At 46.9% G+C, this 26,198-nt stretch overlaps 1 protein-coding gene across 2 annotated transcripts in view; it reads left to right on the forward strand.

The window, feature by feature from the left end:
* The first annotated feature begins 4,363 nt into the window (after positions 1-4,363).
* The window catches only part of P3H1 (prolyl 3-hydroxylase 1), a 50,388-nt gene continuing 28,553 nt past the window's right edge, over positions 4,364-26,198 (forward strand). For both annotated transcript variants that reach the window (XR_005778305.1, XM_040428650.1), the window contains exons 1-5: positions 4,364-4,839; positions 17,512-17,664; positions 18,750-18,939; positions 20,605-20,736; positions 22,101-22,240. Coding sequence is in view for 1 of the 2 variants with exons in the window: in XM_040428650.1 (XP_040284584.1) it covers positions 4,411-4,839; positions 17,512-17,664; positions 18,750-18,939; positions 20,605-20,736; positions 22,101-22,240 (1,044 nt within the window). In the remaining variant the exon portion in view is untranslated. The remainder of the gene's footprint in view (positions 4,840-17,511; positions 17,665-18,749; positions 18,940-20,604; positions 20,737-22,100; positions 22,241-26,198) is intronic.

A 26,198-nucleotide genomic window follows, 5' to 3' on the forward strand; every position in this document is an offset into this window, starting at 1 on the left:
TGTATACAATATATCTACGGTGTCTCTGCAGCTATGTAATCACAAATGCCACCTGTTATGTTACGATGTTGCTGCAGCTGTGTTGTCACAAATACTCCCTGTTATATTACGATGTTGGTTTGCATCCAATTATTGTGCAAATGCAGTCTGACCCACCATTAGGGCATATGGTGGGTATACGTCAATAGTCTCCAACGATTAGGGCATATGGTGGGTATACGTCAATAGTCTCCAATGTCTCACACCATTAGGGCATATGGTGGGTATACGTCAATAGTCTCCAATGTCTCACACCATTAGGGCATATGGTGGGTATACGTCAATAGTCTCCAATGTCTCACACCATTAGGGCATATGGTGGGTATATGTCAATAGTCTCCAATGTCTCACTGTCACGGCTGAGGATGGGGAAAACCCTCAGCCGTGCGATGCCAGAAGATGGAAGGTCGCTACTTGGCCAGTACCACATCATTAGGGAGCAGGTCACTTCCTAGAGCTTCCCTAATCTGACCCTGACTCCTAACTGCATGAGCCGCCCTTGAAGGTAGGAGGGCTCATGCTCAGAAACCTCGGATCCCTTCTGACCCTCCGCCGATCCCTGAACTAGGAGCTCGGTAGACAGCCCGTTCCTCCTGGACGCGGATAAACAGGAGTCTAACGTGGCCAAGCTACAAGGGGAACAGAAACAACTTATGGCAATGGCAGGTAAATGCAACAAACACAACACTCACCTGCCACAGACAACAAAGCCTGGAACCCATGTGCAAGTGCTGCTGTCCAGAACACAAACGGACACAGCACACATCACACAGGAACCCAGGACCATAAGCTGCAATAACAATGAGACCACACACACACACCTTCATAACACCATGTAACGTAATTTATGACCACAAGGGTGGCACCCACTGACAGTTGGTATTAGCCAGGAGGATGACTTCTGCTGACCATGGCTGGAGTACCCCTCAGAGTCTGGCATCCAGCAGGAGCTAAATAGCCCCAAGTGGCCACACCCACACACACACCCAGTGTTCACAAACTAAGAAGGGAATTAACCCTTCCTACACCAGGCAAGGGAAAAAGCCACTTAAAGGGGAAGTGTCCAAATAAACACCACACTGCAGCTGTTACCGCAGGCAACGACATGCGTGGCAACCATGTCCTGGGAGTCAGCCAGAAGGCCGAGACACTGCCACCACATGTACACAATACCAAACGTTGCCACGGGCAGCCACAAGTGAAGGGAAGTGTCACAGTGCACACCTACATAAACCTCGTGCACACCAGACATACAAAGTGCATACATACACACACACCCAACCAGGTGTAACCGCATGCACTTGACAGCAAGCTGCCTAGCAACAGCTCAGGCTGCTATACTGCCAAGTACCAAATCATGTTGCCAGCGGCAACCACACGTGAGGCAACATACCAGCAGCCCTCACCATGTGGTTGACAATAAAACCAAACCGCAGGCAACTGCCTGCGAATCCTGAGTCACAACCATGACCATGGTCGTGACACTCACACCATTAGGCCCCTTTCACACGGGCGAGTATTCCGTGCGGATGCGATGCGTGAGGTGAACGCATTGCACCCACACTGAATACCGACCCATTAATTTCTATGGAGCTGTTCACATGAGCAGTGATTTTCACGCATCACTTGTGCGTTGCGTGAAAATCGCAGCATGCTCTATATTCTGCGTTTTTCACGCAACGCAGGCCCCATAGAAGTGAATGGGGTTGCGTGAAAATCGCAAGCATCCACAAGCAAGTGCGGATGCGGTGCAATTTTCACGCATGGTTGCTAGGTGACAGTCTATTCACTGTATTATTTTCCCTTATAACATGGTTATAAGGGAAAATAATAGCATTCTGAATACAGAATGCTTAGTAGGTGATCAATTGAGGGTTAAAAAAAATAAAAAAATTAACTCACCTTCTCCTCTTGTTCGCGTAGTTCCCGGTCTCTTCTTTACTTCTTAAAAGATGAACTATCGGCTAGGACCTGTGGTGACGTCAGATCACATGCTCCAATCACATGGTCCATCACCACGGTGATGTACCATGTGATTGGAGCATGTGATCTGACGTCACCAAAGGTCCTTTAGCCCACAGCTCATTAGTAAAGAAGAGACCGGGAACTACGCGAACAAGAGGAGAAGGTGAGTTAATTTTTATTTTATTTTTTAACCCTCAATTGATCACCTACTAAGCATTCTGTATTCAGAATGCTATTATTTTCCCTTATAACCATGTTATAAGGGAAAATAATAACATCTACACAACACCTAACCCAAACCTGAACTTCTGTGAAGAAGTCCGGGTTCGGGTACCAAACATGCGTGATTTTTCTCACGCGAGTGCAAAACGCATTACAATGTTTTGCACTCGCGCGGAAAAATCGCGGGTGTTCCCGCAACGCACCCGCACCTTTTCCCGCAACGCCCGTGTGAAAGAGGCCTCAGGGCATATGGTGGGTATACGTCAATAGTCTCCAATGTCTCACACCATTAGGGCATATGGTGGGTATACGTCAATAGTCTCCAATGTCTCACACCATTAGGGCATATGGTGGGTATACGTCAATAGTCTCCAATGTCTCACACTATTAGGGCATATGGTGGGTATACGTCAATAGTCTCCAATGTCTCACACCATTAGGGCATATGGTGGGTATACGTCAATAGTCTCCAATGTCTCACACTATTAGGGCATATGGTGGGTATACGTCAATAGTCTCCAATGTCTCACACCATTAGGGCATATGGTGGGTATACGTCAATAGTCTCCAATGTCTCACACCATTAGGGCATATGGTGAGTTTGTACAGGTGATGTCCAGTATGCGTATAGGAATCTTTATCAGGAGCTGAGACCTATATCGCTTATCAGAAGTTCAGGTCTCACATAAATATCCATATAGAGGCTGGAATAGCAATATCCCTCATAGATGTCAATGCAGGGGTTAGGATATCGATATTTAATATTCTCCCATGGTTTGTACACGGACTAAAGCATTATTATTACTCACGGTTTATTGCCGAGGGATCGTTGTCTAGTGCCTGCCGTGGCGTCCTACGTGGTCTTGGGCACAGGAAGATCTTACCTCCGAATATTTCCTCTTATCAGTGAGTCCATGTGTGGTGTACTTGTCTCGTGCGCTGGAGAGGGACGCGGTCGGCGTGCCACGTGGTGAGTGGAGGCAGGTTAGTTCGTCTCTCCGCGTCAGATGGAGATAATTCTGGAGCGCACCATATGATGTTAGTCGTAAACAAGCGTCCATCTTAGGGCATCTGTACATGAGGGGTATTTAGACACCAGATGCGTTTTGGAACAATCACCTTGTTCCTTCTTCAGTGGTCAAACTAAAGTGGCCACTGAAGAAGGAAATTATCATTGTGCACTATATATCCTGGAAATTGAGTGAACCGGGTGGACATTCCGGTGTCTGGTATAATTTACTCATTTTCTGTGACTATATCTCCAGACCAGGATCCCCACCATAGGGCACATATGGTTTTTGTATGTTTTTAACCATTTTATTCTCTATTTTATATCCTTTATCTTATTTTATGTTTATGATTTGTATGTGGATAGTGTATGGAATAAATCGTTCTCATGGTGATCCTGGAGGCCGAGTGCCAATCTCTTCTAACATTTTTTAACTTGAACTATCCTGAGTATAGGTCATCAATTTAAGCACCTTGAAAGGGGTTGGACACAGTCCTAGGAGACCTCAGAGTGTCATACACAACTTTTCAGGGCAATTAGGGCACTTTCATTTCGGGGTTCCGCTAGTCCATCATTTTTCCATCCTAAAACAATGAACACCTTGAGGAAGCCCAATGGACCCCAAGCAAGAAATGTTTAACGCAGATGTGGGCATTAAAAGCCCTAAGGCTACATGCACACAACAGTGAAAAAAAAGTCCGTTAAAAATTGACATTTTTAACAAACGTTTATTTCACTGATACCTTTCTGAGAAACGGATGTTAAAAATGGACCCCTTCAATTGTATGGGGGCAGTCTGTCAGTGAAAAACGGACAAGATAGAACATGTCCGTGTAGATGTAGCCTAAATGTTGGGTATGTCACCAAAATCTATAAGGATCATAGCTGTATTGAGGTTTGGCCAGTTCTTCCATTATTCTGCACAGCAGGAACACTATAGGCATGTGCTGCACTCTCTAAGGCAGTAATTGGGCGGGGCTAGGAGAAGTGGGCGTGTTCCGAATTGCCAGATTTACAGCACTAAATGGAATGATGTGGGCGGGACTTCCCATACTGTATGGGAGGGGCAAAGCATCCCCAAAAGAATTCACAGTGGGCGTGAGCTCCGTGTGTGGGCGTGGCCGAGGAGGCCCCGGCGGCTGGCCCGGCGCTGAGCTCAGTAGTCCCAGGCAGTCATGGCGCCCTCCTTGCTCCTCTCCGGGGGTCTCTTCCTATTAGTGGGCGCTCAGTTGCTGGCTGCCCGGATGGAGCCCTATGACCTCCTGTATAACACCGGAGTACAGGCGTATCACCGGGAGGACTGGCCGTCCGTCGTCCTCTCCATGGAGAAAGCGCTGCGCAACCGGGAGCTCCTGCGGCGCAATCGCATGACTTGTCGCATACAGTGCGCCAATGTGAGCGACTACTCCACTCAGCCTCCAGGCTGGGGACCAGTCCAGGATCTGAGCTTCTTCCAGAGGGTGCTGGAGACGGCGGACTGCGTGAAGAAGTGCGAGAAGGAGAAGATGGGAGCCGCTTCTACCTACTTTATGGCCAGCGAGGAGCTGGAGACGGAGTTCAGGAAGAGGACCCCCTATAACTACCTGCAAGTCGCCTACTTTAAGGTACAACTACTCTCATCATGCAGCTGATTCATTGCATTACTCTTAGCCCCAGCCATGTCTTATCAACAACTACAACCCCCAGTGTCCACATGATTTCAGCTGCCTGTCTCTACTTGCACTACAACAACCAGCAGGCAAGGATATGTGACAGTGTCTAGGTCTAGTAGTTCTGCAGGAGAGTGTATCACCCCCATCATCCATCAGGTGCACTCACTCAACCTGACACTGCTCCTTTTCTATTCCTTATGCTTGTAGTACTACAAGTCCCAGCAGGGGCAGCAGACTCTGGCTCCGTAGACAGTAGAACTGCCAAGACCGCCTTGCTGCAGCCATGGCATTCTGGTTCTTGTAGTTCTACAGCTGCAGGAGAAGCCCAGGTTGCAGCTGTGTGGTGTAGTGCGGGGGTACTTATGCCAGCCGTCCCTGTGCCAGCTGATGGACTGCAGTGCCACTCTGTGTACCCCGGGCAGGGTGACAGGAGGCGGCTGCTGTGCTTCTGGGACATGGCACAGACTCTGGAATTACAGAAGCTTCCTCTGCATCTTGAGAGACTTCCCTCCCCCATTCAAAGCACTGCCACGTATTGAGGTGGGGAAAGCCGCCATCCCCTGCCTCGTGTGCTGCTCCTTCCCACACTTCCAGGAGGAATGTCAGGAGCATTCTTCCCTCCAGGCTCATCATCATTATCCCTGTAGCCACTGGTCCTGTGGACGAGCCGGGCAGCCATGTAGAGCTGTAGGCCTGTAGTATGCGGCTGCTGTTCCCTGTTATCAGCCATTTTAGACTGAGACGTGTAGAGTACCGTATACCTTGAAATAAATCCAGCTGACGTGTTAGATGTGCACTTGTCAGTACAATCTAATGGTCTTGGTCCCATCTCATTCCAGAGATGAGCCATTTAATTGTGAGCAAATTAGCCCCTTGGTGCAACAAGGGCATTTCCGTTGCACCCAAGGTGCCTTGACGACCACTTTGACTGACAAGGCCAGGCATTGTAGAGGTAAGAAAGATATATACGGTCGGCACCACAATTTGCAGGCCAGTTGAACGGGCACGTGTAAGGCTACTTTTACATTAGCGTTTTCAATTCCGCTATTGATATCCCTCATAGGATCTCAACAGCGGAAGAAAATGCTTCTGTTTTGTCCCCATTCATTGTCAATAGGAACAAAACTGAACGAAACTGAATGCATTCCGTTCCATTTGGTTGCGCTCCCATCGCGGACAGAATAACGCTGCAAGCAGCGTTTTTCTGTCCGCGACGTGGTGCGGAGCAAGACGGGTCTGTTACCATAATAAAACCGCATGCATCCGTCATGGACGGACCCGGTTGTATTATGTCTTCTATAGCCATGATGGATCCGTCATGAACACAAGTGAAAGTCAATGGGGGACGAATCCGTTTTCTATTGTGTCCGAGAAAACGGATCCGTCCCCTTGACTTACATTGTGTGTCAGGACGGATCCGTCATGGCTATAGAAGACATAATACAACCGGATCCGTTCATGACGGATGCATGCACTTGTATTATGGTAACTGATCCACGACGGATCCGCAAAAAACGCTAATGTGAAAGTAGCCTAAGGAACATCCGTAGTGCTCAGGGGGAAAGAGCAGATACAAAATCCACACAAGGGAGAGGAATATATTCCATAGCACTCGCCAATCTTCGTATTGTCCATTTATTAAAAACCAAAGTGCACGGTGGATAGGGAACACGGCAGATGACAACCAGCCCTGAGGGGGCACATACTGAGGGGGCACATACTGAGGGGGCACATACCGAGGGGGCACATACTGACAAGCACAAGGCTACTTTCACACTTGGGTTGGTAATTCCGGTATTGAGATCCGGCAGAAGATCTCAATACCAGTATTAAACAGATCCGTTTTGATTTTGCATCCGTTCTGTTAGAATGCGGTTGTGTGAAATCAAAACGAAAAAAAATAACGGATCTGTCACTAAATACATTGAAAGTCAATAGGGCCCCTTAAAGAACGGATCCATCACCATTGACTTACATTGTTTTCAGTGATGGATCAGTTTTTTTCCCTTTTTATGACCGGACACAAAACCGCAGCTTGCAGCGGAACGCTGATGAAACGGAAGGCATCCTGGACGGATCTCTTTCCATTCAGAATGCATGAAGACTAAATGGAAACGTTTTTTTCCAGTATTGAGATCCTCTGCTGGATCTCAATACCAGAAAAAAAAACAACACAAGTGTGAAAGTAGTCTAACGTGTCAGTTTGCAGTGTTCGCCAGCGAACACATGCGGGCTGCCATCTTTAGTAAGGTAGACTCACCCGTCCGGCGATGCACAGGTAAGCCCTTACCTGTGCCGGGAGCCGGTCTGAAATCAAATGCGGGAGCAGGCAGTTCCGAGAACAGCCGCCGGGGGCCTTCATCGGGCTGTTCTCGGAACTGCTTGCTCCCGGTGACCGCATTTGATTTCAGACCGCTTCGCGCACAGGCACAGGTAAGGGCTTACCTGTGCATCGCCGGACGGGTGAGTCTACCTTACTAAAGATGGCAGCCCGCATGTGTTCGCTGGTGAACACTGGGAACTGACCATCAGTGCTAGGCACAGCTCAGTCCCATTTAAGTGAAGGAGGCTGTGCTGCGATACCAAGTACAGCCACTATACAGTGGACAGCGCTGTGCCTGGTGAGCTGTGCGGAGGCCACGACACATGTTGCAGCCATCTATATTGACCATACTACGGCTGTACAATGACTCTCGAATGAGGCCGTGTTACCTTGAAGGCTGAGCCATTCAGAAGTGTGTGAAAGCTGGGTGGGCTGTAATTGCGGTCCTATTGGTTGTCACCCAGCTTTCCTAGGAACAGATAACAATTGGACAGGAGAGGACAACGCAAGGGGGACTTTTAAGCCTGTTTGCATTCAAACCACCAGTTTCACCAAATTGGGACCCCCCTCCCCCCAGGGTTTTAGTGATGGCCTCAGTTCTTGTGTGTCTGAGGGAGCTCTGGTTACACATTGCTGTTGACCTTTTTGTGGCCATTTGTTCGCACTCTCATGTCACTGACGTCTGCTGGAGGGAGGTAAAACTACAACTCCCAACATGCCCCGACAGCCTCTCATATAAAGAAGTGTCTCCTTAATGTAAACTTCTGCAATATATACAGGTCCTTTTCAAACAATTAGCATATTGTGATAAAGTTCATTATTTTCTGAAATGTACTGATAAACATTAGACTTTCATATATTTTAGATTCATTACACACAACTGAAGTAGTTCAAGCCTTTTCTTGTTTTAACCACCTCAGCCCCCAGTGCTTAAACACCCTGAAAGACCAGGCCACTTTTTACACTTCTGACCTACACTACTTTCACCATTTATTGCTCGGTCATGCAACTTACCACCCAAATGAATTTTACCTCCTTTTCTTCTCACTAAGGCCTCTTTCACACTTGCGTTGTTGGGATCCGGCATGCACTTCCGTTGCCGGAGGTGCCTACCGGATCCGTAACAACGCAAGTGTACTGAAAGCATTTGAAGACGGAACCATCTTCCAAATGCGTTCAGTGTTACTATGGCACCCAGGACGCTATTAAAGTCCTGGTTGCCATAGTAGGAGCGGGGAGCGGGGGAGCGGTATACTTACCGTCCGTGCGGCTCCCGGGGCGCTCCAGAGTGACGTCAGAGCGCCCCATGCGCATGGATGACGTGATCCATGTGATCACGTGATCCATGCGCTTGGGGCGCCCTGACGTCACTCTGGAGCGCCCGGGGAGCCGCACGGACGGTAAGTATGCTGCTCCCCGCTACACTTACCATGGCTGTCAGGACTTTAGCGTCCCGGCAGCCATGGTAACCACTCTGAAAAAGCTAAATGTCGGCTCCGGCAATGCGCCGAAACGACGTTTAGCTTAAAGCCGGATCCGGATCAATGCCTTTCAATGGGCATTGATCCCGGATCCGGCCTTGCGGCAAGTCTTCAGGATTTTTGGCCGGAGCAAAAAGCGCAGCATGCTGCGGTATTTTCTCCGGCCAAAAAACGTTCCGTACCGGAACTGAAGACATCCTGATGCATCCTGAACGGATTTCACTCCATTCAGAATGCATTAGGATAATCCTGATCAGTATTCTTCCGGCATAGAGTCCCGACGACGGAACTCTATGCCGGAAGACAATAACGCAGGTGTGAAAGAGCCCTAATAGAGCTTTCATTTGGTGGTATTTCATTGCTGCTGACATTTTTACTTTTTTTGTTATTAATCGAAATTTAACGATTTTTTTGCAAAAAAATGACATTTTTCACTTTCAGTTGTAAAATTTTGCAAAAAAAACGACATCCATATATAAATTTTGCTCTAAATTTATTGTTCTACATGTCTTTGATAAAAAAAAAATGTTTGGGTAAAAAAAAAAATGGTTTGGGTAAAAGTTATAGCGTTTACAAACTATGGTACAAAAATGTGAATTTCCGCTTTTTGAAGCAGCTCTGACTTTCTGAGCACCTGTCATGTTTCCTGAGGTTCTACAATGGCCAGACAGTACAAACACCCCACAAATGACCCCATTTCGGAAAGTACACACCCTAAGGTATTCGCTGATGGGCATATTGAGTTCATAGAACTTTTTATTTTTTGTCACAAGTTAGCGGAAAATGATGATTTTTTATTTTTTTTTCTTACAAAGTCTCATATTCCACTAACTTGTGACAAAAAATAAAAACTTCTATGAACTCACTATGCCCATCACGAAATACCTTGGGGTCTCTTCTTTCCAAAATGGGGTCACAAGTGACCCCATTTTGACCCCATTTTGGAAAGAAGACACCCCAAGGTATTCCGTGAGGGGCATGGCAAGTTCCTAGAATTTTTTATTTTTTGTCACAAGTTAGTGGAAAATGATGATTTTTTTTTTTTTTTCATACAAAGTCTCATATTCCACTAACTTGTGACAAAAAATAAAAACTTCCATGAACTCACTATGCCCATCAGCGAATACCTTGGGGTCTCTTCTTTCCAAAATGGGGTCACTTGTGGGGTAGTTATACTGCCCTGGCATTCTAGGGGCCCAAATGTGTGGTAAGGAGTTTGAAATCAAATTCTGTAAAAAATGACCTGTGAAATCCGAAAGGTGCTCTTTGGAATATGGGCCCCTTTGCCCACCTAGGCTGCAAAAAAGTGTCACACATCTGGTATCTCCTTACTCAGGAGAAGTTGGGGAATGTGTTTTGGGGTGTCATTTTACATATACCCATGCTGGGTGAGAGAAATATCTTGGCAAAAGACAACTTTTCCCATTTTTTTATACAAAGTTGGCATTTGACCAAGATATTTATCTCACCCAGCATGGGTATATGTAAAAAGACACCCCAAAACACATTCCTCAACTTCTCCTGAATACAGAGATACCAGATGTGTGACACTTTTTTGCAGCCTAGGTGGGCAAAGGGGCCCATATTCCAAAGAGCACCTTTCGGATTTCACAGGTCATTTTTTACAGAATTTGATTTCAAACTCCTTACCACACATTTGGGCCCCTAGAATGCCAGGGCAGTATAACTACCCCACAAGTGACCCCATTTTGGAAAGAAGAGACCCCAAGGTATTCGCTGATGGGCATAGTGAGTTCATGGAAGTTTTTATTTTTTGTCACAAGTTAGTGGAATATGAGACTTTGTATGAAAAAAAAAAAAAAATCATCATTTTCCACTAACTTGTGACAAAAAATAAAAAATTCTAGGAACTTGCCATGCCCCTCACGGAATACCTTGGGGTGTCTTCTTTCCAAAATGGGGTCACTTGTGGGGTAGTTATACTGCCCTGGCATTTTCCAGGGGCCCTAATGTGTGGTAAGTAGGTAAATGACCTGTGAAATCCGAAAGGTGCTCTTTGGAATGTGGGCCCCTTTGCCCACCTAGGCTGCAAAAAAGTGTCACACATGTGGTATCGCCGTATTCAGGAGAAGTTGGGGAATGTGTTTTGTGGTGTCATTTTACATATACCCATGCTGGGTAAAAGAAATATCTTGGCAAAAGACAACTTTTCCCATTTTTTTATACAAAGTTGGCATTTGACCAAGATATTTATCTCACCCAGCATGGGTATATGTAAAATGACACCCCAAAACACATTCCCCAACTTCTCCTGAATACGGAGATACCACATGTGTGACACTTTTTTGCAGCCTAGGTGGGCAAAGGTGCCCAAATTCCTTTTAGGAGGGCATTTTTAGACATTTGGATACCAGACTTCTTCTCACGCTTTGGGGCCCCTAAAATGCCAGGGCAGTATAAATACCCCACATGTGACCCCATTTTGGAAAGAAGACACCCCAAGGTATTCCGTGAGGGGCATGGCAAGTTCCTAGAATTTTTTATTTTTTGTCACAAGTTAGTGGAAAATGATGATTTTTTTTTTTTTTATACAGAGTCTCATATTTCACTAACTTGTGACAAAAAATAAAAACTTCCATGAACTCACTATGCCCCTCAGCGAATACCTTGGGGTGTCTTCTTTCCAAAATTGTGTTATTTGTGGGGTGTTTGTACTGCCCTGGCATTTGAGGGTCTCCGCAATCATTACATGTATGCCCAGCATTAGGAGTTTCTGCTATTCTCCTTATATTGAGCATACAGGTAATGAGATTTTTTTTTTCCGTTCAGCCTCTGGGCTGAAAGAAAAAAATGAACGGCACAGATTTCTTCATTCGCATCGATCAATGTGGATGAAAAAATCTCTGCCAAAAAAAGAAAAAGGAGGGGAAAGGCGTCTGCCAGGACATAGGAGCTCCGCCCAACATCCATAACCACTTAGCTCGTATGCCCTGGCAAACCCGATTTCTCCATTCACATCAATCGATGTGGATGAATAAATCATTGCCGGGATTTTTTTTTTTATATATATACAAAGTGTTTGCCAAAGTATATGAACACCGCCACCTCCTCAGCTCATATGCCTCGGCAAACGTATCTTTTACTGCAGAGGAGAAATCTCGTCTTGCAGCGCCGCATACACCGACTTGCGTGTAATCTGACAGCAGCGCAATGCTTCTGTCCGAATGCACATCAGTGCTGCAGCTAGTCGATCGGTTGGTCCACCTGGAAGGTAAAAAAAACAAAACAAAAAAGAAAAAAAACAGGCCGCAAAGCAATGTTTATTTTTTTTTACCTTTATAGAACAAACCTCTCCTTCCCCATGGGACAATGTGCAAAGCGCAAATCGCCCAAAGATGTGGCAAAGTACGTTATGCACTTTATCCCAGGTGAAAGGAGAGGTTTGCAGCAGCTGTGAGTAAAAGGGCCCTAATAGCCCTGTGTGCCTGTCCTGTGAGATGCAATCCCTATGCTAGGTGTACCTGTGTGTGGTACTTCCGGAAACACTCTCCTAAGCATAGGGCAGGGTGGTCAGGGCAGTCAGGACAGAAATAGCGGATGTCACGCCTTATTCCACTCCTGCTACAGACACGACATTTTTTTCGGGGTGGCGGTTGGGTTGAGGTACCAGCAACGACACTGGGGAAATGTCGCTCGTGTAGACGGCTAACTACACTGGTGGATGGGGCCACTGAACCTCCTGGGTAAAGGAGGTTCTCGATGATCTCTTCCTGGAATTTGAGGAAGGATCCTGTTCTCCCAGCCTTACTGTAGAGAACAAAACTATTATACAGCGCCAATTGAATTAAATATACAGACACCTTCTTATACCAGCGTCTGGTTCTGCGGGAAACTAAATAGGGAGCCAACATCTGGTCATTGAAGTCCACCCCTCCCATGAGCGCATTATAGTCGTGGACTGAGAGGGGCTTTTCAATGACACGGGTTGCCCTTTCAATTTGGATTGTCGTGTCTGCGTGAATGGAGGAGAGCATGTAAACGTCACGCTTGTCTCTCCATTTCACCGCGAGCAGTTCTTCGTTACACAAGGCAGCCCTCTCCCCCCTTGCAAGACGGGTGGTTACAAGCCGTTGGGGGAAGCCCACGCGACTAGTTCGCGCGGTGCCACAGGCGCAAATCCGTTCTAGAAACAAATGCCTAAAGAGGGCCACACTTGTGTAAAAATTGTCCACATAAAGATGGTACCCCTTGCCGAATAAGGGTGACACCAAGTCCCAGACTGTCTTCCCACTGCTCCCCAGGTAGTCAGGGCAACCGACCGGCTCCAGGGTCTGATCTTTTCCCTCATAGATCCGAAATTTGTGGGTATAGCCTGTGGCCCTTTCACAGAGCTTATACAATTTGACCCCATACCGGGCACGCTTGCTTGGGATGTATTGTTTGAAGCCAAGGCGCCCGGTAAAATGTATTAGGGACTCGTCTACGCAGATGTTTTGCTCTGGGGTATACAAATCTGCAAATTTCTGGTTGAAATGGTCTATGAGGGGCCGAATTTTGTGGAGCCGGTCAAAAGCTGGGTGGCCTCTGGGACGGGAGGTGGTGTTGTCGCTAAAATGCAGAAAACGCAGGATGGCCTCAAATCGTGTCCTGGACATAGCAGCAGAGAACATGGGCATGTGATGAATCGGGTTCGTGGACCAATATGACCGCAATTCATGCTTTTTTGTCAGGCCCATGTTGAGGAGAAGGCCCAGAAAAATTTTAAGTTCGGAAACTTGGACTGGTTTCCACCGGAAAGGCTGGGCATAATAGCTTCCCGGGTTTGCGGTTATAAATTGTGTGGCATACCGGTTTGTCTCTGCCACGACTAAGTCCAAGAGCTCCGCAGTCAAGAACAGCTCAAAAAATCCCAGGGCCGAACCGATTTGAGCCGTCTCAACCCGAACTCCAGACTGGGCGGTGAAAGGGGGAACTACAGGTGCGGCTGAAGTTGGTGACTGCCAATCAGGGTTTGCCAGCACCTCAGGGATTCTAGGGGCTCTACGGGCCTGTCTGCGCGGTGGCTGCGACGGGGTAACTACTGCACGTGCCACCGTACCAGCTTCAACTGCCCTTCTGGTGCTCGCTACTTCACCAGGTTGTACGGCAGTGCTGGTACTAGGTCCAGGAAGGGCTGCGCTGCTGGTGTATGCCTCACCACGTGATCCGGCAGCGACAGCCCCACTCTGCTGCTCTTGAAGCGGATCCTGCGTAACCTGTGGTCTAGCGACACGGGGCCGGGTACGCCTGGTGCTGCCAGGGACCTCAACCTCCTCGTCCGAACTTTGGGTCAGAGAGCCACTGCTTTCTACAGGTTCATATTCTGACCCGCTAGATTCGTCAGATGAGGGTTCCCATTCCTCATCCGACTGGGTCAGAATCCTGTAGGCCTCTTCAGAAGAATACCCCCTGTTTGACATTTTGGACTACTAAATTTAGGGGTATTCCCTGAGACTACCCAAGAAAAAAAGCAAACCTGTCTTACAAAGGGGAGGCTAGCGAAGTACCGGAGGCCGCTGCGGTTGATAAAAAATATCAAAACAGATTTTTTTATCGCCGCAGTGCGTGTAAAGTGAATGTGCAGTGATCAAAAAATATATATTTTTTGTCACTGCGGTGGGGCGGGCGTGGGTGAACGCACGTGTGGGCGACCGATCAGGCCTGATCGGGCAAACACTGCGTTTTGGGTGGAGGCCGAGCTAAGGTGACACTAATACTATTATAGATCTGACTGTGATCAGTTTTGATCACTTACAGATACTATAAAAGTACAAATGCTGATTAGCGATACGCTAATCAGCGAATAAAAGTGACTGCGGTGCGGTGGGGTGGGCGCTAACTGACGCTAACTACCTAACCAAGGGGCCTAAACTATCTCCTCAAACTTTTGCCGGCCCGCGATGCGCATGCGCGGGCCGGCTGTGACCGAAATCTCGCGTCTCGCTAGAGGACGCGCCGGCGCGTCCACTCGGAATGAAGCAACCACCTCCAGGACGCGTCTGTGCGTACAGCGGTCCGGAGGTGGTTAATATTGATGATTTTGGCATACAGCTCATGAAAACCCAAAATTCCTATCTCCAAAAAATAGCATATTTCATCCGACCAATAAAAGAAAAGTGTTTTTAATACAAAAAAAGTCAACCTTCAAATAATTAAGTTCAGTTATGCACTCAATACTTGCTCGGGAATCCTTTTGCAGAAATGACTGCTTCAATGCGGCGTGGCATGGAGGCAATCAGCCTGTGGCACTGCTGAGGTGTTATGGAGGCCCAGGATGCTTCGATAGCGGCCTTAAGCTCATCCAGAGTGTTGGGTCTTGCGTCTCTCAACTTTCTCTTCCCAATATCCCACAGATTCTCTATGGGGTTCAGGTCAGGAGAGTTGGCAGGCCAATTGAGCACAGTAATGCCATGGTCAGTAAACCATTTACCAGTGGTTTTGGCACTGTGAGCAGGTGCCAGGTCGTGCTGAAAAATGAAATCTTCATCTCCATAAAGCTTTTCAGCAGATGGAAGCATGAAGTGCTCCAAAATCTCCTGATAGCTAGCTGCATTGACCCTGCCCTTGATAAAACACAGTGGACCAACACCAGCAGCTGACATGGCACCCCAGACCATCACTGACTGTGGGTACTTGACACTGGACTTCAGGCATTTTGGCATTTCCCTCTCCCCAGTCTTCCTCCAGACTCAGTCCACTGCTTCCGCAGGTCCCCCAAGGTCTGGAATCCGTCCTTCTCCACAATCTTCCTCAGGGTCCGGTCACCTCTTCTCGTTGTGCAGCGTTTTCTGCCACACTTTTTCCTTCCCACAGACTTCCCACTGAGGTGCCTTGATACAGCACTCTGGGAACAGCCTATTCGCTCAGAAATTTCTTTCTGTGTCTTACCCTCTTGCTTGAGGGTGTCAATGATGGCTTTCTGGACAGCAGTCAGGTCGTCAGTCTTACCCATGATTGTGTTTTTGAGTAATGAACCAGGCTGGGAGTTTTTAAAAGCCTCAGGAATCTTTTGCAGGTGTTTAGAGTTAATTAGTTGATTCAGATGATTAGGTTAATAGCTCGTTTAGAGAACCTTTTCATGATATGCTAATTTTTGGAGATAGGAATTTTGGGTTTTCATGAGCTGTATGCCAAAATCATCAATATTAAAGAGGACCTTTCATCAGTATAATTTTAATAAACTAATAACCCTACCTAATAGTGCGGCTTCCACTGATGTTCCCCCTTTTTTTTTTTTTTTTAATCGACCACCGAATGTTGAAATAATAGCCCCGTTTGTTCTGGTGCAGCGCCTGTCACTCAAGCACTTTTTTGTATGGGGCGTTGCTAAACTTTTTTCTTTGCTATGGGCCTTGGCTGAGAGCGCAGCCAATCAGAGCGCTCCTCTCTCAGCCAGGCAGAAGGAGCCAAAGTTCTCGCGAGAACTTTAGCTTCATAACATCCTGTTGCAGCGATGTCTAGGGGATGATTATGATACTTACCCTGACGCTCGTACCGCTGCTTCCACACCCGTCGCGTCCCTCGGCCGGTCTATCTGATCTTTCGCTGATCTTTCTATCTGATCTGCCTGGCTGAGAGAGGAGCGCTCTGATTGGCTGCGCTCTCAGCCAAGGCCCATAGCAAAGAAAAAAGTTTAGCAACGCCCCATACAAAAAAGCGCTTGAGTGACAGGCGCGGCACCAGAACAAACGGGGCTATTATTTCAACATTCGGTGGTCGATTTAAAAAAAAAAAAAAAGGGGGAACATTAGTGGAAGCCGCACTATTAGGTAGGGGTGTTAGTTTATTAAAATTATACTGATGAAAGGTCCTCTTTAAAACAAGAAAAGGCTTGAACTACTTCAGTTGTGTGTAATGAATCAAAAATATATGAAAGTCTAATGTTTATCAGTACATTACAGAAAATAATGAACTTTATCACAATATGCTAATTTTTTGAGAAGGACCTGTATACTGCCATCTGTCTAGTCCGAAGAGATGCTGATACAGCCGTGTCAGACCGTAGCTGGAAAGCCGCAGGCTGCACACCGCAGATTTGGCCCATTGCTGGTTTTCCATCTGTTTATGGCTTCTCTGACCTGAATTTTACTAGACCTTGTTATATAAGTAATGGCTTCACGTCTGCCTCAGAGGCTCCGCCGCGGGTTCCGTAAAAAAGAAAAAAGCAGAACAAAATGGCGTCACACATTGCACTATTTTGTCCTGTAAAATGCCAGACACCTTGATGGAAACCTGATGGACCCCATCTATCATGTGTCTATCATGTGTCTGTCTGTCTATCTCATATTTGTCTATCTGTCCATCCAATATACTGTATCTATCTATCTAATCTCTCGCTCTCTAACCTGTCTTTCTAATTATGTAGCTTCTATCTATCTCTCTCATATTTTACTAATTATATATCCGTCTCACGTCTCTATTTATTAGGCTACGTGCACATGAACGTTGTTTGTTTCCGTGTCTGTTCCGTTTTTTTTGTAGACAGGATGCGGACCCATTCATTTCAATGGGTCCGCAAAAAATGCAGACAGCACACCGTGTGCTATCCGCATCCGTATGTCCGTTCTGTAGCCCCGCCAAAAAAATAGAACATGTCCTATTCTTGTCCGTTTTAGGCATTGTTACAATGGATTTGCAAAAAAAAAAAAAAAACGGATGGCATATGGATGTCATCCTTTTTTTTTTTTTGCGGACCGCAAAACACATAGGTCGTGTGCATGTAGCCTTAGAGGATATGGCACACACTATATGACATTCACATTGTCCATTTGATTCCATTACCTACAGTCTGGATTATTCATGATGATCTTGCTTCTCCAGATTCACAAATTAGATAAAGCTGTGGCGGCCGCACATACTTTTTACGTGGGGAACCCCGACCACCTGGAGATGCAGCAGAACCTGGAATATTACAAGATGATGGCTGGTGTGTCCGAGTCAGACTTCAGAGATCTGGAAGCCAAAGTCCACATGGTGAGTGGTGGAGCGTGTCCATCTGTACATGTCGGTGGGATTACTAATGCTCGCACCTCAGTAAGCACCCCGGTTTGGTTGGCCGTTCTGTACCCAGGCGCCTAGAACATGTGTCACTGGCGGCATTATATGTCTGATCTCTGAAGACCCTTTCTATAGGCGTGCAGCGGGAATGGCCAGGAGCTGACTTATTGACTTCTATGGGAGAGTTTTCTAGGCATGCTCTGCGACCTGTGCAGAGGTCAGGAGGGAGCAGATAAGCTGTGATATCCTCTATTGTGAATGGTGGATCCTGTCTTATTTATGCAGAGGTGATAGCTTTCATTGTAGTCCTGCCTGTGATGATAATGTGATGGCCACTGAAAAGTCTCAACATATTATTAGGCCTAGTGGCCAGTGTGAAAACTGTGTGACTTTACGTATTGTTTTTAAGTATACACAGTGACATGTATGTTTAATGTAAAAACGTGATATTCTGATGGCGCATTCCCTTTAAAGGGAGCCTGCCACCTCTAATATGGTGTAGAGGTGACGGGTAACGATTAGTACCAAGTTCCCAAAAAAGTCATGTGTTCAGCTTTGATAAATTTGCTGCAATTTACAATATTTTTGCGGATTTTTAAATGATTGCATCCGATGACAATGTAACATAGGAGAGACTTCAAAAGGGTTTAGAAGGGGTTAAGGTTGCTTTAGCTGGTTCCCAGTAACTAATGGATCTATAACAGTGGCGGAAAATAGGAGAAATAGTAGTTGTTGGAGTTGGTGTTTTTTGGAGCCTGCTCTTTGTCTGAGCCTTCCCTGGGGCTTTTCCTGTGCAGCTGCCAGCTCCCTCCCGCTGCCCCTTCAAGGGTTTGTCCATTCACCATTACACATTTGATCACCCCTCTGTTCTCCGCTCTGTATTGTGCTGCTTTGAGAGCATGGTCATATAGTGAAAAGCGAACCGATCATCCTGCATTGCTGCCCATTGCATAGCGTGGGGGAATGCTGTACAATTTAGACACATCGCTGTCAGGAGCGAGGACCAGTCGTCAACTTAAAATAGCGCAAATTTCTAGCAATCTTCCTTTTTTTCTCTGCAGCAAGAGTTCCGTCTGGGAGTGAGCGATTATGCGGATGAGGAGTTTCGATCTGCCATTGCTTATTTCGAAAAAGCCTTGGAGGAATATCTCATTGCAGACCATGAATGCCGCAGCCTTTGTGAAGGACCCTATGATTATGAGGGCTACAACTATCTCGATTACACTGCAGATTTATTCCAGAGTATTACAGGTGAATCCGCTTTCCTAGACTCCAGAACGGCACATCACCCCGGTTACTTGCCGGTACACCCCCAGCTCCTGTATTACCACGTGACAGGACATATATCATGTTCAGAAGTCTAGGGAAACAGAATGACAACAGATTTGGGGACCCGTTAGGGTTAAGGCCCTCAGATTGGTTGTCACCGATTAGTGTTGAGCAAACTTTTCAAGTTCGGCGTACAGGTTCGGGTTATCGGACAATCCAGTTATGGATTCCGCTACCAAGGACCATAACGTAATTCTATGACGGCATGTACCACGGAAGCTTATAAGATGCATTCCGTATTGCATGCTGGCCATAGACTTCTATTATGATGTAATGCAATACGGAATGCCTCTTATAGCCTTCCGTGGTACATGCCGTCATAGAATTACATTATGGTCAGTGGTAGCGGTATCCATAATGGGATTCTTAGATAGCTCGAACCTTGTACGCCAAACTTGAAAACACAAGTTCGCTCAACACTAGTCACCCAGCATTCCCAGACATTGTTATAAGGTTATCCAGCCTATTGCACTTACATCAACGAAATAGGCATAAAAGAGTCCACCACTTTAGACTTTGTGTTCCAAGTTAAAGAACCACTCCGGGGCGTAACTGATACCCTACGTTATATATAGTGCAGGATCTGAGGGGGCACAGCAGGACAAAGAAATTGATAAGACACCATAGAGAGAATCCCTGTGTCCTGCTCTTTCCCTTGACTGGGTATAACACAGCGGTAGGGTACGGCCACATATAGTGTAAACGCTGTGGATGTTCTGCAGCATTTACAGCAGCGAAATGGAAATATCGCATCCAAAAACAGTGGAATTATTCCACAACAGTATCTGAGCGAATCAATTCATAATAATCGTCTCATCAAGCAAAATTCTTTACCTGAGATGGGGTGTCCCCAAAACTGAGGACGCTCCCCTTGCTGCTTGGTTGACAGGGTTGGACATCTCGGCTGGCCTTGACGATCTTGGGCCTGTGCCGCTGTGCCAAGTAGTGGTGCAAGCGCAGAGGTTCTGCTTCTGCAAGTGGTGCAGTGACTGATCATACGCCGCTACCCGGAGGACTTGCTGCACCAGCGGTGGAAGCAGAGCCTCTTAACTTGCGGAGCTATGTGGAGCAGCGGCGCAGGCGCTAGATTGTCAGGGTCGTCTGTGTTTCATTCACAAAAATTTCCGTGAAGGATCCGTATTTGGTCTGTGTGTCTGTTTTTTGCCCTCCGTGTGTCCTCTGTATTCCACCAACACTGCTCAGCTGAAAATTAATATCCAGACCATCTCCTACCGGTGGTCCATGAAAAGCCGCTGATAGAACACGGATGCCACCCGTGTTGTGTTGGGCATTTTTCACAGACCTCAATGGGTGTGTTTGGTCTGCATCTTTTACCAAAGTAGTGCATGTGCATAATCAGTAAAATGTGTGGAAAATGTGGACAGCACAAGTCCGTGAAAAACAGAAAAGTGAACGAGGGCTTATGGCAGCAGAGGCTGTGCGGTGATTGGGCTGTTTGGTTACCCTTTGATATTGTCTAAAACTTAGTTTTATTGTCAAACTACTCCACGAAAAAGAAAAAAATCCTCACCCTTTATCATCTGGGATAACAAAATATGAAATGTAATGATGTGATGTGTTTCTCAGACCATTATGTGCAGGTGATGAACTGCAGACAAGGCTGTGTCTCAGAACTGGCCATACCGCCCGGCAAGGAGAAGCCTACAGAAGACTTCCTTGCTTCACATTTCAATTACCTGCAGTTTGCATATCACAACAGTAAGTGCATCATATTTCGTATGTTATCTATCATTCCCTTATGTTAGTTTTCGCTTGGTCAGTTGAGGCTGTTCAAGAAGATGAAAGATCCTGGGGGAACAAGGGTTTTTTTGCAGATCAGTAAACAATCTTCAACCTTCAAGCGATTATCCAGGACTATTAAATGCCCCCCACAATGAATATACTTACCTGGCTTCCCGCTCCTGGTCCCCGTACTGCAGCTGCTTCTTCTCCCGTGGATGAAAACATCTGGTGTCAGGGGGGAGCAGCCAATGGCAGGCGGGGACGAGCCACCCTAGCGTCAACTGTCATTGGCTGCTCCCAAACAACCCTCCCCCCGACACCGGATGTTTTCACCCGCTCACGTGGAGAAGCAGCAGCGGCTGTGCGGGGACCAGGAGCAGGGAGCCAGGTAAGTATATTCATTGTTAGGGGCCCAGGCATATGGGGGACATTAAATAGTCTTGGATAACCCCTTTAAAGGAATTTTCCAGGTTTTTGCACATTTTTTTAATTTAAATAGAATGTCCAGGAGAGTTAAAAATGTCAGACAACCCCTACAGTGTCTTGAAGAAAAAAAGCAATCTGTACTCGCCCTTTCCTCCAGTGCTGTTCTCTGTGACATTGGTCCGGTACTGTTTTTTAAATACATTGTAGGGGTTGTCATTTTTAATTATCTCGGACAACCCATTTAAAGCCAAGCCTGATGAGAAAAGCTTTCCTGGAGCTTCATTCTGGCTCTCTTTTGCAGTCTTCTAGCCCCCGCCTGTATAGTGGACTGCCTCTTGGGGTCACCACTGTTTCTGGTTATTGACTGTAGCGGCACACATGATCCTGTCCATCCGGAAGTTTATAGACAAGAACTGGAAGACCAGTAAAGGGAGCCAGAATGTGTACAGCAGGCTTGGCTTCAAATTGAAAACCCCTTTAAGTAGGGTTTCCATTACTTTCTTATCAATGACCTATCCTTAGGATAAGTTATCAAAATCAGATCGACTCCTGGCACCCCCTACTGGTCATCTACAAGCTATGGTGCCAGCACCAGGCACTTGAGCTACACAGCTGTGTGCTTTCTAGTGGCTGCAGTGCTGCTTCCAGTCAAGTGAATGGGAGCAGTGCTGCAGCAACCAGGCGTGGTCACCACACGATGTCCGCAACAGTGTAGGTCTGATATCTGGTTCGGCAGCTAGTGAAAACAGCTGGTTGTTGGGGTTGCTAAGAGTAGGACCCCCGCTGATCTCGATATCGATGACCTATCCTTAGGATAAGCCATGGATAAGTAAGTCCTGGAGACTATTTTCTGACATATTATGATGTATAATGGATTGCTATCCCTTCACCAAGACATCTGTGCTACTTCCCAGCTGAGAATTATACAAAAGCGATTGAATGTACCAAAACCTACCTACTATTCCACCCTAATGATGAGGTCATGAACCAGAACTTGATCTACTATACCGCCGTCCTGGGGGAGGAGAGTGCTTCTGTAATTCAACCAAGAGAGGTGAGTGGAGAAGAAACTGGAATCAGTTTCATTAAATCCCTGTAAGTCTTTTATAGGGGTATTGAAGGTCACCCATATCTACAGGATATAATAATTGGTGGAGGGTCCCAACAGAAGGACTTTCAACAATCTAATAACTTCAAATTACCGGAATAGGACTTTAAAATAGATCTGAATCAACTTTGAAGAGATACTAAAGTCGGGCAAGAAAAACCTTCTGTGAACCCCGGCAGGACCTGGCTTGTTGTCAGAGAATGGAAACCTTCTCTGTGCGCTGCACACATAGCTGTATATCTCCTTATAAAAAAAAAAAAATTGGGTACATGGCGCCTGCACTTTCCATCCTTGGACTGGAATATTCCCATTCACTGACAGCAATGTAGAATCCTTAAAACAATGTTAAGTTACACTAAAGGCTGTATTAGACGGTCAGATCAGGCAGGCGATTGTCAGGAGGGAAGTGTTCAATTTCAGCAATCGCCTGCTCGCTACCGGAGTAGACCACTGCTATGACATGCAGCGATCTCTTCTGCAGCATGGAGACGAGCGATCGCCAATGCCATCTCTATCCCCATACTGAATCATTGTTTGCCGGTAGCAGATCGTGATTAGACACCACAATCTGCCGCCTACAAACAATGATTTTTAAACCTGTTGAAAGATTTGGATTGCCCAATGAACGAGTGTTTGCTAGTTGGCGGTGGTGGTGGTAATTGGCGGCAGTATTACACTGCCAGATCATTGCTAATGAGCATTACCATGAATACTCATTAGCGATCATCTGGCAGCAGCCTCATCAGTGTCCGATCCCTGGCGATCCGATATTGATGATAGGCTGTCCATATCCAATTCCCGGAGAACCCCTTTAGGCCCCAACCCTCTAGTCATTCCCAGGATGAAGATGAAGGGCTCCAGAATGATTTGGACACCTTCTTCGTAAATATCTAGCTAGGCTTTAAACATTTTTTTCATCAAGCATGTCCCTTTAAAGGGGTTGTCCGGGATTGGGGACATTGGTTTAATTGTTTAACAAGGACATAAATATCTCCTAAATGACTATCCTACCTTTCCCATACTTTTCTGATGCTCCATATTAGGCCTCATGCACACGAAAAACGGGGTTCCGTTGGTCCGTGATCCGTGACCATTTTTTCGTCCGTGGGTCTTCCTTGACTTTTGGAGGATCCACGGACATGAAAAAAATTTCGTTTTGGTGTCCGCCTGGCCGTGCGGAGCCAAACGGATCCGTCCTGAATTACAATGCAAGTCAATGTGGACGGATCCGTTTGACGTTGACACAATATGGTGCAATTGCAAACGGATCCGTCCCCCATTGACTTTCAATGTAAAGTCAGGAGTTAATATACCATAGGATCTGAGTTTTCTCCAATCCGATGGTATATTTTAACTTGAAGCGTCCCCATCACCATGGGAACGCCTCTATGTTAGAATATACCATCGGATTTGAGTTCGATCGTGAAACTCATATCCGACAGTATATTCTAACACAGAGGCGTTCCCATAGTGATGGGGACGCTTCAAGTTAGAATATCCTAAGAACTGTGTACATGACTGCCCCCTGCTGCCTGGCAGCACCCGATCTTTTACAGGGGGCTGTGATCAGCACAATTAACCCCTCAGGTACAGCACCTAAAGGGTTAATTGTGCGTATCATAGCCCCCTGTAAGAGATCAGGTGCTGCCAGGCAGGAGGGGGCAGACCCCCTCCCTCTCCAATATTATATTCATTGGTGGCCAGTGCGGCCTCCCCCCCCCCAGTTAAAATCACGTTCCCCCATCATTGGTGGCAGTGGAGAGTTCCGATCGGAGTCCCAGTTTAATCGCTGGGGCTCCGATCGGTAACCATGGCAACCAGGACGCTACTGCAGTCCTGGTTGCCATAGTTACTTAGCAATTTTTAGAAGCATTATACTTACCTGCGAGCTGCGATGTCTGTGACCGTCTGGGCGCTCCTCCTACTGGTAAGTGAAAGGTCTGTGCGGCGCATTGCCTATAGCACAGACCTGTCACTTACCAGTAGGAGGAGCCCCCGGCCGGTCACAGACATCGCAGGTAAGTATAATGCTTCTAAAAATTGCTAAGTAACCATGGCAACCAGGACTGCAGTAGCGTCCTGGTTGCCATGGTTACCGATCGGAGCCCCAGCGATTAAACTGGGACTCCAATCGGAACTCTCCACTGCCACCAATGATGGGGGAATGTGATTTTAACTAGGGGGGGGGGGGGGGAAGAGGTGAGGCCGCACTGGCCACCAATGATGGGGGATTCGGAACGTAATTTTAACTAGGGGGGGGGGAGATGTGAGGCCGCACTGGCCACCAATGATGGGGGATTCGGAAAGTGATTTTAACTGGGGGGGGGGGGGGGGAGAGGGGAGGCCGCACTGGCCACCAATGAATATAATATTGGGGAGAGAGGGGGTGTGCCCCCTCCTGCCTGGCAGCACCTGATCTCTTACAGGGGGCTATGATACGCACAATTAACCCTTTAGGTGCGGCACCTGAGGGGTTAATTGTGCGGATCACAGCCCCCTGTAAGAGATCGGGTGCTGCCAGGCAGCAGGGGGCAGTCATGTACACAGTTCTCAGTATATTCTAACTTGAAGCGTCCCCATCACTATGGAAACACCTCTGTGTTAGAATATACTGTCGGATATGAGTTTTCACTTCGTGAAAACTCATATCTGAAAAAGCTTTTATGCAGACGGATCTGTGATCCGTCTGTGTGAAAGTTGCCAACGGCCACGGACGCGGAGGCCAATCTTGTGTGCATCCGTGTTTTTTCACGGACCCATTTACTTGAATGGGTTCGTGAACCGTTGTCCGTAAAAAAAAATAGGACAGGTCATATTTTTTTGATGGACAGGAAACACGGATCATGGCCGCGGATGAACAACGGTGCATTTTCCGAGTTTTCAACGGACCCATTGAAAGTCAATGGGTCCGCAGAAAATCACGGAAAACGGCACAACGGCCACGGATGCACACAACGGTCGTGTGCATGAGGCCTTAATTACACAAATTCTCAGCTGGAAGTGAGTCTTTTCTCACATTCAGTGACGTACCGGGTCCCTTCTGCAGAGCGACGCCGCTTCTTCCGCTTCGCAGGGAGCCTGGTGACGTCACTATCAGCCGCAGGCATTATGCAGAATGCTCGAAGGGGTGGTACCTCAACAGATCACGCTAAGCCACGCCCCTCCGGTCCGGTGACTTCACCGGGGAGGGCGTGTTGTTCACAATGAAGGGAATCAAGGGAACTATGCTAATTAGCATAGTAAACGCCTCCAATGCAGGCAAATGGGGCGGCAGGCTGGAGATAGAAGCAATACTCGGACCTAATCATGTTTCAAAGGACTGACCCAGCAGGAGTTTAGGGGTGTTACTAAGGGGGGGAAGGAAAATGTGCGGCAGGAGGCGGAATAACAATGAGGGGGCGGAGTCACGGTGAAGATGAGAGTCGTCTGAAAGCACATGATGCCGCGCTACGCTGGGACCCACAGTGCAGAGCAGCAGGAAGTTAGACAAAAATAAACAGATGTAAACAGTGTGTGGGGGACCTAGAATCACAAAAAAAATAAAAATAATTGATCCCAGAGAACCCCTTTAAGGGTAGATCCACACAGGACTATGCAGATTTGCATTAAGGATCTGTGTGCGGAAAATACGCAGCGTTTTACAGTACCAGCAAAGTGGACGAGATTGTAAGAAATCTCATCTGCAAGCTGCAGAAAAAGCATACATTGACCTGCAGTACGCATTTATGCTGCATATTTCTGCCATGGATTTAACCCTTTCCATTGCACAAGGCGAAATCCGTGGCAAATCCTTAGCAGATCTGCACATAATTCACGCAAACCTTTCCAGCACAAACTACGGTTCATCTGGATGTACCCTTAATTGTCCTTGTCAAGCCCAGTACTTACCGATGATATTTATTGT

This window comes from Bufo bufo, chromosome 1, assembly GCF_905171765.1.
Source record: "Bufo bufo chromosome 1, aBufBuf1.1, whole genome shotgun sequence".
NCBI lineage: Eukaryota > Metazoa > Chordata > Amphibia > Anura > Bufonidae > Bufo > Bufo bufo.